Here is a 15,128-nt window from a genome sequence, read left to right as displayed (position 1 = left end):
CCCCCCCCTTACAGTTTTTTTTAAGCAAACTAAGAACTTATCACTTTCACAATGAAACAAGGAATTAAATTACAAATGGATCCTCTTTCCAAGACCTGAATTCTTTCCACTATTCTTCAAAGTGAATTTAGGGTTTTCTAAAAGACACAATAGTGGTTTGAGGTGTAGGGAGGGGTTTGTAATCGTAGTGTGTTGGGTTTTTTTTTAAACACATCCTTGGTTTAAAAGGTCAGTTTCAGTTTTACAGTCAAATAGTCTCAGTACACATTAAAGGAAACATTTGGTATTGCATTGTTTATGCTTCCTCTAGTTTTATACTCTTCTAATACTATATAGACTATACACTGTGAACAGTATTTTCAGATTTACACAGTTGGAACATTGATCTGAATCCAAGTACCAATTGAAATTCACTTGCCTATTTTTCTTCTTTGCTGATATTTTCCTACTTAAACATATTTCTAAGATATTAAAATCCAAACCTCATATTCTTTTGTTTGCATTACATTTGTCCTGCTTGGTAAGTCATATTTTGGTCACTACCTGTGTATTTTGAGCTATTCTGAAACTTTAGTACCGAGTACAAAACATAAATGTAATCCCTAGCGTGATCAAAGATTTAATCTGACCAGATGGACAAATTTGAGAAAGATTTTGACTTTCTGCTCTGTTTTGCAACAAGAAAGGCTGGTTTTTTTCCTCCTTTCTTTGTTGGAAAAAGCAGAGATCAGGCTATCCCTAGAGAAATGAGCAGGTGTGGCCATTTACAAGCATGTCTGGTTGTATTATAAACCAGCATAAGAAAAGTTTGAAATGGCTTGAATAGATCTGCTAAACAGTTTTAATGTTTCATCCCAAATCCTGTTTACTCAAACAAGAGCCGATCAAGGTCACAGTAAAAACCCAGCCTGACCAAGCCTTTAAATATCTTGTAATTTTATTTTTTATTTTTAGTCTGTGTTCTGTAGCTAGTGAATAGGTACATTTTGATAATCCTTGCCTCTGGACAAGCACAGAATTCTTTTTCTTTCTGAATGGCTAATAACAGAGCCGTTCTTCCTGTCTAATGATGAAAGGGTTTGGCAGTCAAGTTCTTTTTCTTAGCTGCACTATGTAATCGGGGCATGCAAGGGACAATTTTGAGAGTTATAGCGATGTGAACTGCTATCCATGTTAAGTAGTTACATTTTCATTTTACGTTAACACAGATGAATCACTAATTTTAAAACCAATTTGTTTTTTTCAGTTGTCATGAAAAGATCATTGAACATGATCAAGAATTTTGTTTTTTTTTCACATTAAACAAAATGCAGTCATGTTTGTAGAGAGAAAAAATAATAAAAGCAGATTTGTGGTACAAACTCAGTGTTGTACGTGATCCACATACAATCAAAAGGCAGTTAAAAATCCAGTAAAACATTTCTTGAAAATGGAGAAGAAACAATTTATTTTAAAAAAATAAATGTAATGAACTGTATTGGTGGAGGTTTGATTGGTGGTTGCTTTTGCAAGACATGAGCATTCCATGTGGTTCAATGTTGGTCTTTTCTGAATTTCTGATATCGCTGAATGACATCATCAGCAGGACAGTGATCACAGCAACTACTTGGACAGTGTCTCACATTCTAATTTACCTTCACAAATCCATGGTATCGTTTTTGGCCAAAGTAATGTCAGTCACTGGCATTTGCGGCAAGTACAAAAAGGACCCCCTAAAGGCAGCCATTTTTATTTGTTTCTTAAGATCCAAGGACTGCTGAAAGAACAATTGGATAAAGTTGAGGATTGGAGAAGCTTGATTTTCTTGTTCCTGTGAAATGAAACTCTACTCCTTTTTCTTCTCCTTCCCCTTAAAAGCAGAAGTCTGCTAGGGGGTTGTAGCTGTGTCAAAGCCGTTAGGATGCCACTGCTGATCACTTTAATTACTAGGACTAAGGAGGATAAAATTAAAAGTAGCACCATTGAAGCAGTGGAAGAAAGCTTGCCGAGATGTCGGTGAACTGTGAAATATAAAAATTGCATACCAATACATTTTTATAGGAAGGAAACAAGGAATTACATTACTTATTCTTGAAGAGTTTGTCCTTAAATGGTGAAGTTTTACTTGCTGTGCATCCATGTGGCATATTTTTAGACCATTAGAAAGTAATTGAGGTGGAGGAACAGAATAAACTTTTGTCTTCCCAGCATGGCAGATACATGACAGAGAAATGAAAGATTTACCTAGCTTTCTTGTTAGAATTGGACAGCTTTCTAGTGTATGTTGTTGTAGTCTGAGTTTTCATGTCCCTGTCTTTCCCTATTGCAAATTCCATGTTTGTGCTTTATGAGTTTAGCAGGTCTTTCTCTTGGTTTTTTGGCAGAGACAATAAAAAATGTATTGTACCCTGTATATTGCACAATGCATGTTTTAAAATAATTGTTTTCTAACTTGCAACTTGTATTTATACTTTAATCATACCTTCTGTGTAATCTAAAGGTAATCAATTTCCTCCCTCAAAGCTCAATAATCAACAGATCACATAATATATTATTAAATAAAGCTATAAATATGCTGTTTTGCTCTTCTCCACTAGTGGTGATTGAATTTTAATTAGCACAAATACAAGCCACAACCATCTGTATTTGCCCTAAAAAGTGCTAGAGACTAATCTAATGAGTCAGAGATTTATTTTATTTTGAAATCAGCCTAACATATTTTAGGACAACTTTCTCCTGAAGTGTACCTGGCTTGGTATTAAATACATCATGTAGTAGGTTTAGTTGGATTATATGAACATTCAGTGTTAAGCTGCCGAGTACCTTAAAATATATTTGGTGGATTCCATTTGTAAATTAAATTAATTTCAATTAAAACCACAAATTCAGCTGCGTTAGGAGTAACAAGATGGAAATATTTGAGAACTTACGCTTCATGCAAACTCAAATTCAATTAATGTTGCCAAGTACAGTATGTTGAAATAAAAATGCTTGCTATGTTAGTTGGCTGGCTGTACATTAAATAAAACGGATTTATTGTAGTGCGTGGAAGGCTCCCTGTTTTCTTTCTTGTATGTACTTTAACAAATAAGTTTTTGATAGAACTGTTACTCTGTGTCTTCTGGGAAGCTAAGGTGTGAGAAAGCAAACCAAGCAAATATGCCATCCTGCTTAAGAGCTTGCAGGGCCAACACAAAACTGGCTTTATAGTGTTAGGACATTAGCAGAAAAGTAAATCAAGGCAATCTGATAGGAAACCAGAATTCTGTCAATCAGGCTCAAGATATTGTGCTGTGTCCATATACTTTGTTTACTGTAGGGTTTTATGAGTTGTAACCTGCCCATGCAAGCTGTTAATGAGGCTAAATCTTGCTGCTTGAGGATTGAATTACAGCACACCTCTGGGCTAATGGTTATAAACAGAAAGTCCCATTAGGGCTGCATTCTGATTCATTCATTTGCATATTTTCTATTGTACCAAGAACAACGATGAGTAAATAGCTACAAACAAACAATCTACATGGAAATGGCTAAAATGTACCTAATTAGTATTTTGTGCTTGTCTCATTAATGATTGCTTAAGCTAAATAGTACTTAGTGGCAAGCTCTTACAAAGATTTGCAGGTGTGGAATGTTCAATTTCTGGTTTCCTGGGAATGCGGTTTGCCATTTATTGCAAGAAATTCAGTTGCCCAGACTGCTTTCCAAACTTAGATTATTTGGTTGTATTCTACCGAAGCTAATGCCATCTGCAAAGGTCTTGATTTCAACAACTATGTTATATCGTTAAGTATTTACATTTAAAGAACATTTGACTTAAAACCACATGCTTGGTTTTATTGCATTTATTAACATTTATGGAACACCTAGTGTCTTTTAACCTTTTTCTTAAATTTGAGAAATGCAAGTTTTGACAAAACCTAAATTCCATTTTACTCACCGTTCTGTTTATTTCAATAGGTTAAAATCTATTTTGAATTTGTTGTGTGTTATTCCATTTCAGAAATATATGCATGAAAAGTTTACTATTTGTTGTATTTAGTTATATGATAAAATTTAAATATGTCATTATAAGACAATAAAATTTCAAACAGAACCTTATTAACCAGAAGGATTCCCTTACAAAAACACGTGAAATTTGTTATTGGGAGATATTTACAGTTAAGGGGGAATTTTTAAACTAGAGAAAATCTTTTGTGCCCTAGACTTTTTATTGGCAGGTTAAATTAAGGTTAAATTTTATATTTAAAAAGAGATGCATTAGTTAAAGTGTGTGGATCAAATTCTTCTCTTTCTTCAGATTTACATCAGTATAACACTCTGGAAGTCAGGGAATTGCTTGTGTAACTTAAGAGCAGTATCTGACTCCTGATTCTAGTATTATGGTAGACTATTACTCTTGCTAGTAATTCAGTTTAGTAAAATCTGTTTTGCAGCTGTAATAAAATGTTTTAAGCTATTGCTAAGAAAAACTAAAGTTTCTGACAATTGTTTGCATCAGGATATTTTACAAGGTATGATTTTATTTTAAAACGGTTTAAATTACAAATGATGCAAGTTTAAATATGTAATAATTTTGGATATGCTCAAAAATCTGATTGCTGTGTGTTTTTAAAAACTGAGGTGTGACACCCAACTGATATGGAGCATCCTATTTATAATGTGGGCCAAGCACCATGCTGTAAACCAGTTACTATCATGATGATCAGATTGAGAATGAAATTGCATTTCTGTCAATTACTGAGTTGGCAACTGTTCAATATATCTTAGCAGCAAGATGAAGAGCGACGTCGGCAGCTGAGAGAGAGAGCTCGTCAGCTAATAGCAGAAGCTCGATCTGGAGTGAAGATGTCAGAACTTCCTACCTATGCTGAAATGGCTGCAGAAAAGTTGAAAGAAAGGTCAAAGGCGTCTGGAGGTGAGTTAGGGAACCTCATCCCTTATTCCTTTAGCAATCTAAGAACCAGAAAGGACCTTTTTGGGTTATCACTTTTATTCATACTTCAAAATGTGGTTGTAAGAATTTGTTGTCTATCAGGTACACATATCAAAAGACTATCAATGGATAGGTTTTAAAAATAAATGTTATATCACTTAATTTCAAACCATGAAAAGAATGGTGCATATGTTCCAGGAGGAATATGGCTATATAGGTAACAACTGTTGGCTAATATTGGCCTGTTCGACTACAAATGTGACATTATCCTATATTTTTGGAATTGCAAGAAATATGAATCATATGGAGATAGTGTAGCTAAAATCTCTGGACTTTATTGAAAATGTAGGCGGTAGATGTGACCCCTGGGGAAAAGTACATTATAAAGATTTAAGAAATTTGACTTCAAAAAATAAACTAGTTATTGTGACTGTTTTGAAAGGGAACTTTATTTCTCTGGCATTACATTGTTTTTATTTGTTATAATCTAGGAGGTTGGATGTTTTGATTTTAAAATTACAGTCTTTTCTCATACCGCTTACTTTTACAATGTTTAAGTTGTGTATTACTGTAATATTAATAAACTGACTTTGAAATGTCATTAAAATTCATATATTTGCTAGTGCTCCAAACTGAAGTAATGTGACATTCAAATTCAAATGGGTGCTTTCAATCCAGACTCCTTGTTCTTTCATGTATCCTAAATATGCTAAGGAGGAATTATTTGTCTTATACTAACCCATCATTGTAAACACACGTCAGGCAAATCCAACTTTTATTTTGCTAAATCTAGATTCACTGATTATATGTTTTTATTCTGTGTTCAGTATAACTTTAAATATGTTTTTAGTTAATGTTTTATAACTGACTTGTACTGTCCATTGAACACAGACGCTAAGATTGGCTGGATAGCTGTTGTATGTTTCCATTTAAGTCTGATCCTTGGTTTGCCTCCATTCACCCACTAAATGAAGCATGGCAGGATGTCTCCAGTTTGGGTCTTCTCTTCAGTACTGAATTCACTCTAAGGAGGGCAAACATGGCCTTCATGTGGAATAAGCTGTTCAGACTTTATGAAAACCCCTCTAAACTAATGAAAGTGTTGATTCAAAGCATGCTCAGGTTGTGAGCTACAGTAGTAAATGCCTTTAATGGTTACTACCCATTTTTCCATTTCAGCCTTTCAGAGTTTGTTCCATATATTTATATTAAACACTCTGGATCAAATTTAGACTTGGCTAAGGCAGGCACTTTTTCCATGGAAGTGAGTAGGCCAAATTCATTGGTGACATATATAGTAGCATAAATTAAGTTAATTAGAAAATGAGTTAAATGGCAAAGTAGTGCAAATTGCAACCAATTTGCCATTCTTTATCTGACTTAAACACTTACCGCTTTTTATCGTGTTTTACTTTATCATTCCTTACATTGACATTGTGCTATTACACCCGCCTGTTGCTTTTCCTGCTGTACTCGCTACTTCTGCCTCTGAGTGTAAAATATGCTTGTTTTACTCACGCTTATTTCGAGTTTCGAGTGCTGTGGAGACGCACCTTTACCTAACTAAGTTTGTAAGCTCCCTCAAAGATAGTCTTTCATTTGAATCCTATCACAAATAGACGTATAGTGTCTGTCTTCCTTTTTTTCTCATTTTTAGTCTTGTAGTGTCTGTCTTCCTTTTTCTCCCCCTTTTTTTTCTCTTCAAAATTGTCTCTACCCTACCAATCTTCATCTGCAGTTTCCTGAAAAATAATGGTGAAATCGTGGCCCCATGAAGTTAATAACAAAATTCTCACTGATTTCAGTAGGGCCAGGATTCCATCCCTAGTTTCTCTAATTCTTCAGAATAACTAAGGGTATGTCTACACTACCCCCCTAGTTCGAACTAGGGGGGTAATGTATGCATACCGAACTTGCTAATGAAGCCCGGGATTTGAATTTCCCGGGCTTCATTAGCATAAAGCCGGGCCGCCATTTTTAAAAGCCGGCTAGTGCGAACCCCGTGCCGCGCGGCTACACGCGGCATGGACTAGATGGTTCGGATTAGGCTTCCTAATCCGAACTATCTGTACACCTCGTTCCACGAGGCGTACAGATAGTTCGGATTAGAAGCCTAATCCGAACCATCTAGTCCATGCCGCGTGTAGCCGCGCGGCACGGGGTTCGCACTAGCCGGCTTTTAAAAATGGCGGCGCCGGCTTTATGCTAATGAAGCCCGGGAAATTCAAATCCCGGGCTTCATTAGCAAGTTCGGTATGCATACATTACCCCCCTAGTTCGAACTAGGGGGGTAGTGTAGACATACCCTAAGATCTTCAGATTCCTTAATTAGTCGTCCACTTTGTCATTATTTCAAGAATATTTGATACCTCTGTTTATTCCTAGCTCTATCTGCTTTTTATTTCTATTGTTTAGCAATATTTGAATTTGATTTGAGATCAAGATTCTGCCACCCCTGCTCATCTTGAGTTACTAATTCTTTACATGGTGGGGTTTCACCAATTTCTGAGGTAACTGCAGAGTAAGATAGAACCCAGCAAGAGAAAAGGTGTCAAAATTTGACTGTTTTTTTTTCACCATCATATATACTATTAATTATCGATCGTACATTTTCTCGCATGAATGGTCCAGCATCATTGATTTATATCCTCTACATTGATTTTTGTCTACCCGTATACTAATCTGGTCAAGTTATTTGGACTTGTGTAGCACTTTTATATACTATGGTTTGTTATATCAAAAAGAAAAAAAATGGAGTTTAAAAAAAAAGAAGGGATGGAATCACTAACAAAAGCAAGAGAGATGTACTGAGTTGCTATTTTAAAACTGTATTAGAGATTTAGTTGATAATATTGCTATCATATATATAGTAGCCCAATGTCTGTGACTCTGTAACGCTTAAAAGCTGGCTATTCCCTCTGGGCGGCGCTGTTGCTGAAATGCTGGCTATTCCCTCTGGGCGGCGCTGTTGCTGAAATGCTGGCTGTTCCCCTGGGCGGCGCTGTTGCTGAAATGCTGGCTGTTCCCTCTGGGTAGCCCGTGCTGCATGGGGAGTGCGGGGCCCAAACGGCTGCTTGCGCCACTTGCTCCCCCACAGCAGCCCAGCTGAGCGGCGCAGAAGACATCCGAGTGCCACGGCGGAAGGGGAACGGGGCGATGATGTACATGGCCAGGGGGTGGGGCCTGGCCATGTACGTCACTTCCCCGCCCCCTTCGCCTCCTGCTGTGGTGCTCGGCTGACTTTTGTGCTGCTCAGCCAGGCCGTCGCGGGGGAGCAAGCGGCGCAAGCAGTCGTTTGGGCTCCACGCTCCTCATGCAGCACAGGCTCCATAGTCCCCCGAGTGAGAGGCAGGAGGGGGAGGAGAAGAGAAAGAGAGAGCCAGAGAGAGAGGCAGGAGGCGGAGGAGAGCTGAGAGAGGGGGGGGAAGGCAGTAGGAGGAGCAGAGGGAGAGAGAGAGAGACGGAGACGGAGCGAGAGACCGGAGGCTCAGGAGAGAAGACCAACGTGGAGGAGAGACCTGAAAATCCTATCTTATGATGGGCAAATTGGCTAGTAATTATACAGTATACAATAAACACTGAGCCACTGTTCTGCTCCTTTAAGATGGCTACACTTTAAAAAAAAAGATCATCCTACTCTAGTGAGTCTGAGCCATAGTCCACAGATGTGGGCTTGCAAGGCTCACACAATGGTGCTAAAAATAGCCATGTAGACATTCCTGCTCCAGCTGCAAGTCAGACTCTGACATCAATCCCTCTTCTTCTTCCTAGGCTTGAGAGCTCAAGCTCCAGCCCAAGCCAGAATGTCTACTTTGCTATTTTCAGCATCCCAGCAAAGCACCCTGTGCATTCGTATCTGCAGACTTTGGCTCTGAGATTCACTGCCCCTGGGGGGTTTCTTGCTATAGACTTTCCCTTAAATACTGGCTGAACATCTTTGCGGGGGAGGGAGTTGTAGGGAGGGTAGGGCAGCACTGGTATGATCAACCAGACTAGTAAAATTAGTCCTTGAGCTGGTAGGTCTCAAGTAAACATTTAAAGTCCTGAATTAATTTTTCAGCAGTATTTATCTGCCTTTGCAATCATCACTAAAGGCCCTAGTGTCTTGTCTTAAACTCTGTTTGCTTATATACTTGAAATATATGATTTCTACCTTCTGTCTTCCTTTTCTTCTCCACTTTACTTTCTTTGTCAGTGTTCATACTTTCCAAACTGCAGTCAGTAATTTAAAGCCAGCTTTGTACCTGATGTTTTAAAACCAAGCTACGTGAATACTGAGCTTGAAAAGTGTCACAGTGACAGAAGTGAAAACTAAAGACCTTCCTTTATCTCCAGAGCAAGTACACTATAGGCAGCAGGGGTGCCAACAGCCTTCCACCCCTGGACAGGGTGGGATGGGAGGCAGCTATGTGTTCCCAGAAGGGGTGGGGTCTTGGGCAGAAGGTGTAGAGCAGGGCAGCCAGCCTTCAGCACCACCTGGAGCAACTTGTCCAGACCTGTTAATAAGAGTGACAGTTTTTGGTGATTTTTATGCCACAGCTCAACTATGGCTGGAGGTTTTTTTACCTCTCTTGTACCTCTTGCTTACTCTTGTTTCATCTTTGAACACACTTGTTTGTCTGCATTTCTTGTTTTTAATGTAATGTATTTCTTGAGGATGGCATACTTAAGCTTTGTGTTGACCATATTTTAAATAACTTTGGACAATTTTCATTTTCTTTCTGGGTTCCTTTCTTCCATTGCTTTAGCCTTCCAAATTTCCTTATGCTGAAATTCTTCACTTTTTTCCATTTTGCTCTCTTTCTAGTCCAAATTTAAAACTGCAGATAAAACAAAACAAAAAAAACAACCTCAGTATTCAAAATAGTTGAAATGTAAACTAGACCAAAAGTGTGTTTTGTGACACCCTTAGTTCTTCCTTCCAAACTCTCTCCCCCAGTTAGATCATTTCTACAGTAAAACTCCATTGGTCTGGCATCCAATGCTCCGGCACTCCTGATGGTCCAGCACCATTGGGAACCTGGAAGTGCTTGGCAGCTGGACCATTGGAGCTGCTCTGCGCCCGGCTTCCCCGATTCAGCCGCTGTTGAAACTGACCAGCAGCTGAATTCAGGAAGCCGGGGGCAGAGCAGCTGGGGTGCTGCCCCTGAGGGCAGCGGGACCAACCCGGCAGCACCCCCGCTGCTCTTGGGGACGCCTGGGGCAGAGCAGATGGAGTGCTGCCGGGCTGGTCCTGCAGCGCCGAGGGGCAGCGCTACAGAACCAACCCGGAAGTATCCTAGCTGCTCTGCCCCAGGCGTCCCCGATTCAGCCGCTGCTGAAACTGACCAGCGGCTGATTCTGGTCAGCCGCTGGTCAGTTTCAGCTGCGGCAGAATTGAGACGCCTGGGGCAGAGCAGCTGAGGTGTTGCCAGGTTGGTCGCGTAGCGCCGCTCCTCGGCGCTGCGGGACCAACCCAGCAGCACCCCAGCTGCTCTGCCCCAGGCGTTCCCAAGTCAGCCGCTGCTGAAACTGATCAGCGACTGACTCCAGGAAGCCCCGGGCAGAGCTGCTCTGCCCCAGGCTTCCTGGAATCAGCCACTGGTCAGTTTCAGCAGCTGAATCGGAGACGCCTGGGGCAGAGCAGTTGGGGTGCTGCCGGGTTGGTCCCATAACGCCACTCCTTGGTGCTGCGGGACCAACCTGGCAGCACCCCAGCTGCTCTGCCCTAGGCGTCCCCAAGAGCAGCTGGGGTGCTGCTGGGTTGATCTCGCAGTGCTGAGGAGTGGCACTACCAGACCAACCCTGCAGCACCCCCGCTGCTCTGCCATAGGCGTCCCCGATTCAGCTGCTGCTGAAACTGACCAGCAGCAGCTGAATCGGAGACGCCTGGGGCAGAGCCGGACTATCGGAAGGGGGAGCTATGAGGGGTCTGGGGTGGCATCCCCCCCCCACCCTACCCCAGCCCCCTCATAGCCCCGCCTTCCGATAGTCCAGCATATCTGATAATCTGGCACCCCCTGGGTCCTAAAGGTGCCCGATTATCGGAAGTTTACTGTAGTAACATTATCTCTAAGGGTATGTCTACACTACCCCGCTATTTCGAACTAGGAGGGTAATGTAGGCATACCGCACTTGCAAATGAAGCCCGGGATTTGAATTTCCCGGGCTTCATTTGCATAAACCGGCCGGCGCCATTTTTAAATGCCGGGTCGTTCGAACGAGGTGTACAGATAGTGCGGAATGGCTTGCTAGTTCGAACTATCTAGCCCGTGCCGCGTGTAGCCGCGCGGCACGGGATTCGAACGAGCCGGCATTTAAAAATGGCGCCGGCCGGCTTATGCAAATGAAGCCCGGGAAATTCAAATCCCGGGCTTCATTTGCATGTGCGGTATGCCTACATTACCACCCTAGTTCGAACTAGGGTGGTAGTGTAGACATACCCTAACACACCTGATACTCCCTTACCAGTTCACCTAAGGACCAATAATATTGTTTCTATTCACCATTGTTTCTATCTTCCATATAGTCCTGTCCACTAAATGGCTGCAAACTCAATATGCATTTTGCCACCAAGAGCATTTTTCAGGACCATCCAGTCCCTATAATCACAGAACCATAGGGTTAGACAGGACCACAAGGGTCATGTAATCTAACCCCCTGCCAATATGCAGGATTTGTTGGGTCTAAACCATACAAGACACATGGCTATCCAGCTTCCTTTGGAAAACCTCCAGTGAAAGCCTTCCGCATCTCCGTGACGCCTGTTCTATCGTCCCGCTTTTCTTACAGTCGCGAAGTTTTTCCTGCGATTTAATCTAAATCTTCTGTAGCATAATTTGAACCCATTCCTCTTGTTCTACCATCATTAGCATGAGAGAACAACTTTTCACCATCTTTATAGCAGTCTTTCAAGATCTCCCCTTAATCTCTTCTTTTCCAAATCAAACCTAGCCTGTTCCTTCCACCTTGGCTCATGTGGCTGCATTCCATCCCTTTGATCATCTTTGTCATTTGCTTCTGGATCCTCTTCAGTTTCTCTACATCCTTTCTATACAGTGGTGACCAAAATTGGATATAGTACCCCAACTGAGGCCTAACCAGCTCCAACTAGTGCCAGACTATCACCGCCCATGACTTTCATGCTATGCCTTCTCAGCAGTGCTGCTGCCAAGCCAGTTTTCCCACATTCTCTATTAGTGCATTTGGTTTTTCATCCCTAAGTGTTGCACCTTCTATTTGTCGTTGCAGAATTCCATTTTGTTGTTGACAGCCCAGTTTTACCATTTAACAATATTCCTCTGAATTGTAGCTCTATCTTCCAAAGTATTGGCAACTTCCCTCACTAGCTTTGGGCTCTCACAAATTTGATCAGTATGCTCCATATTCCTATATTTAGGCAATTAAAAAGATGTTAAACCCAGAACAAAAACATTGGTGCAAAAACGTGCTTGAGGTGTGGACACTCTGCTGGGTTTTGCGCAAAAACCTTGTAGTGTAGACATAGCCTAAGAGTTGGGACTGTTCATGAATTATCTTCCTGTCTGGGGCACTTGCTCACTGATTGACCTGCCTCAAGTCACCAACTCTTTCTGTGCCTTTAGTTTACCCATTTATAAAAAGAGGATAATAATATCTACTTACTTCATGAGAATGTTATGGGGCTTATTTAATTCATGTTTGTGAGGTTATTTAGATACTCCATGGAAGCACCCGATGGAAATGCAAAGTCTTTATTAACACTCTGCATTCTCTGCCAACAGGGAACTGGTGCCTTGCCAGAGCAATAGGTGCATGTAAAGATGGTTCTCACAATGTGTGTTACTATATCAAAGATCACTTATAAGGATGAGGTGATTCGCAGACAGCTGAAGGTTGTGCATAACAAATAATGTGTGTTCTTCAACATTGGTCAGATGTCCTGTGCAATTGAAGACTATACCTGAAACCAAATTTTTCCTTGATTACCTCTAAGGCACTTCCCCAGTGTGTGTGTATATATTGAATGGCACTGGTTTGAAGATACACCTATTAGTGGAAACAGAGAAATCTCCCTGGGTATGTCTACACTGCATTCCTCTTTCAAGAGAGGAATGCAAATGCAGATGAACGAAATTGCAAATGAAGCGCGGATTTGAATTTCCCGCACTTCATTTGCATTATCGCGTCTGGCCACTTTTTCAAAATACCCTATTTCGAAAAAAGAAATGCTGTCTAGATGCAGTTATTTCGAAAGAAACCCCTTCTTTTGAAATAACCCTGACTCCTTATGAGGTTTAAGGGTTATTTCGAAAGAAGCGTTTTCTTTTGAAATAGCCACGTCTAGTCAGTGTTTATTTTTTTGAAATAAGGTATTTCGAAAAAGCAGCCGGACGCAATTATGCAAATGAAGCATGGGAAATTCAAATCCGTGCTTCATTTCCAATTTCGTTCATCTGCATTTGCATTCCTCTCGCGACAGAGGAATGCAGTATAGACATACCCCTTGCTAGACTGATTTCATTACTTCAGTTTGCATTTTTTTCGTGTTCAGCTGTCACTAAACCACTAATGTCTTTTATTGGTGTAGTGCATGACCAAGACAAAGTCCTAACATTAACACTACATGTTCCTACAGATGAGGATGCTAATACTGAGCTAAATACTAATGAGGAGATTCCTGAATGCTCTGTTACAGAAGGTGGAGATGAACTTACTAACCTAGAAAATGACCTTGATTCTGCTGGTAATTTAAATAATGGTTGTTTTGTGTATTTTGCATGACTAACATTTCTTCATCATCACTGCCTATCAATGTGTCTCTTACCTGTTTAGTAATTTTTGCTTAGCTTTGTGTCTTTTCAAAACTTTCTAAACCGTAAGTTCATTTCACTTTCCTGAATTGTTAACTTTCATGTTTATTATGGGTTCAAACTTAAGATCAACAACAAAAGAAATATTTCAAATAATGATGGGATTCCAAAATCTATTCCTGTTTCATGGAAAGAAGGTGTGACTGCTCCACAAATCTCTTAAGGGATTGCACATGAAGGGGGGTGCGTGCATGGTCATTTTTTCAACCGGTCACTGTTCATTTATTTATGTATTTATTTAGCTGTTTCGTCACTGAGAATATAGAGCACAAATTCTGTTCAGATTGACATCCTGTGCAGTCTAGGGATATAAGTGACTAGTCGAGTACACGATAAGCATCAGGTACTCGAGTAGTGACTCGACTAGTCACATACCTTTCCCTTGCTGCTTCTATCAGAGAGAGGCAGCAAGGGGGGGAGTAGGAGCTGGTGCTGGGGGGAGCCATCTTAAAAGCTGGTTCCTCCCAGCACCATGTCCATGGGGGCAAAAGAGGCATAGGCGTAGCAGGAGACCTGGCTCTGCACCTCTACTTTTTAAATGTCTTAAGAGCCATCAGCACCCTCACCCCCACCCTGCTGCTCTTCTGGTTTTTAAATGTATTAAGACCCTAGTGGCTAGGGTTAGGTCCCAGGCTAAGAGCTAACCCCACTGCAGTTTCCTCCTTATCAACTAATTGAGTAGTTGATGGAAATTCCATCAACTACTCGATTCGCTGATTACCTGCAATTTAATATCCCTAGTGCAGTCCCATTGAGTTCCTTCCAATGTGGATATACGGGGTATACCAAGACATAATTGGCCCTCTATGGTTTCCAAAGTTAAAATAACAGGGTTTTTTATACCAAACTTTAAAATAATTAATATTAGAGTGACCTGTGCCACTTTACATGCTGGTCAAATAATAATAATTCATAATGATGATAACCCCTTATTAGAATTTTAAACCATAGAATCTTGCATTCTGACTCTTCCATCAACCCAGCTGTGTGACTGTGTGAGGGGTATTCTTGCAGGTAACTAGAAGCTAGGTTTTCAAAGATATTTAGGTGTCTAAAAATTCAGATAAGCATGTAATGGATTTTTCCAATGCCTCTTAGCCAGTCAGGTACCTAACCTTGCTTTGGCACTTTTGAAAAATCCCACAGCATCCACATACTTGCCTAAATAGCTCCCTGATCCTACAGTGCCATAGAACCACGAGGAGACTTATACTCTGTACACCTATCTGCTGCCAGTGCAGTAGAAAAAGTGAACATAGTCATTGCACCCTTTTCCAGGGGACAAGGGAAACCATATGCAACCATATGTAAACAATTCATCAAGTCTTGGATGAGGTGAATATGCTGTTGTGAGCTGCAACAACAAATAACACTTTAAATTG

General features: G+C 40.8%; 1 protein-coding gene across 12 annotated transcripts in view; it reads left to right on the top strand.

The window, feature by feature from the left end:
- The window catches only part of EHBP1 (EH domain binding protein 1), a 341,176-nt gene that overhangs the window by 268,238 nt on the left and 57,810 nt on the right, over positions 1 to 15,128 (top strand). For 7 of the 12 annotated variants that reach the window (XM_075925601.2, XM_075925600.2, XM_075925608.2 and 4 more), the window contains 2 exons: positions 4,750 to 4,897; positions 13,512 to 13,619. In XM_075925601.2, coding sequence (XP_075781716.2) covers positions 4,750 to 4,897; positions 13,512 to 13,619 — 256 coding nt within the window. The remainder of the gene's footprint in view (positions 1 to 4,749; positions 4,898 to 13,511; positions 13,620 to 15,128) is intronic. The other 5 variants (XM_075925605.2, XM_075925604.2, XM_075925607.2 and 2 more) reach the window with 1 other exon arrangement.

The sequence above is a fragment of the Pelodiscus sinensis genome, chromosome 3 (assembly GCF_052426305.1).
Source record: "Pelodiscus sinensis isolate ZL-2025 chromosome 3, ASM5242630v1, whole genome shotgun sequence".
In the NCBI taxonomy this organism is placed as follows: domain Eukaryota; kingdom Metazoa; phylum Chordata; order Testudines; family Trionychidae; genus Pelodiscus; species Pelodiscus sinensis.
This window is presented reverse-complemented; position numbering and strand designations above follow the sequence as displayed.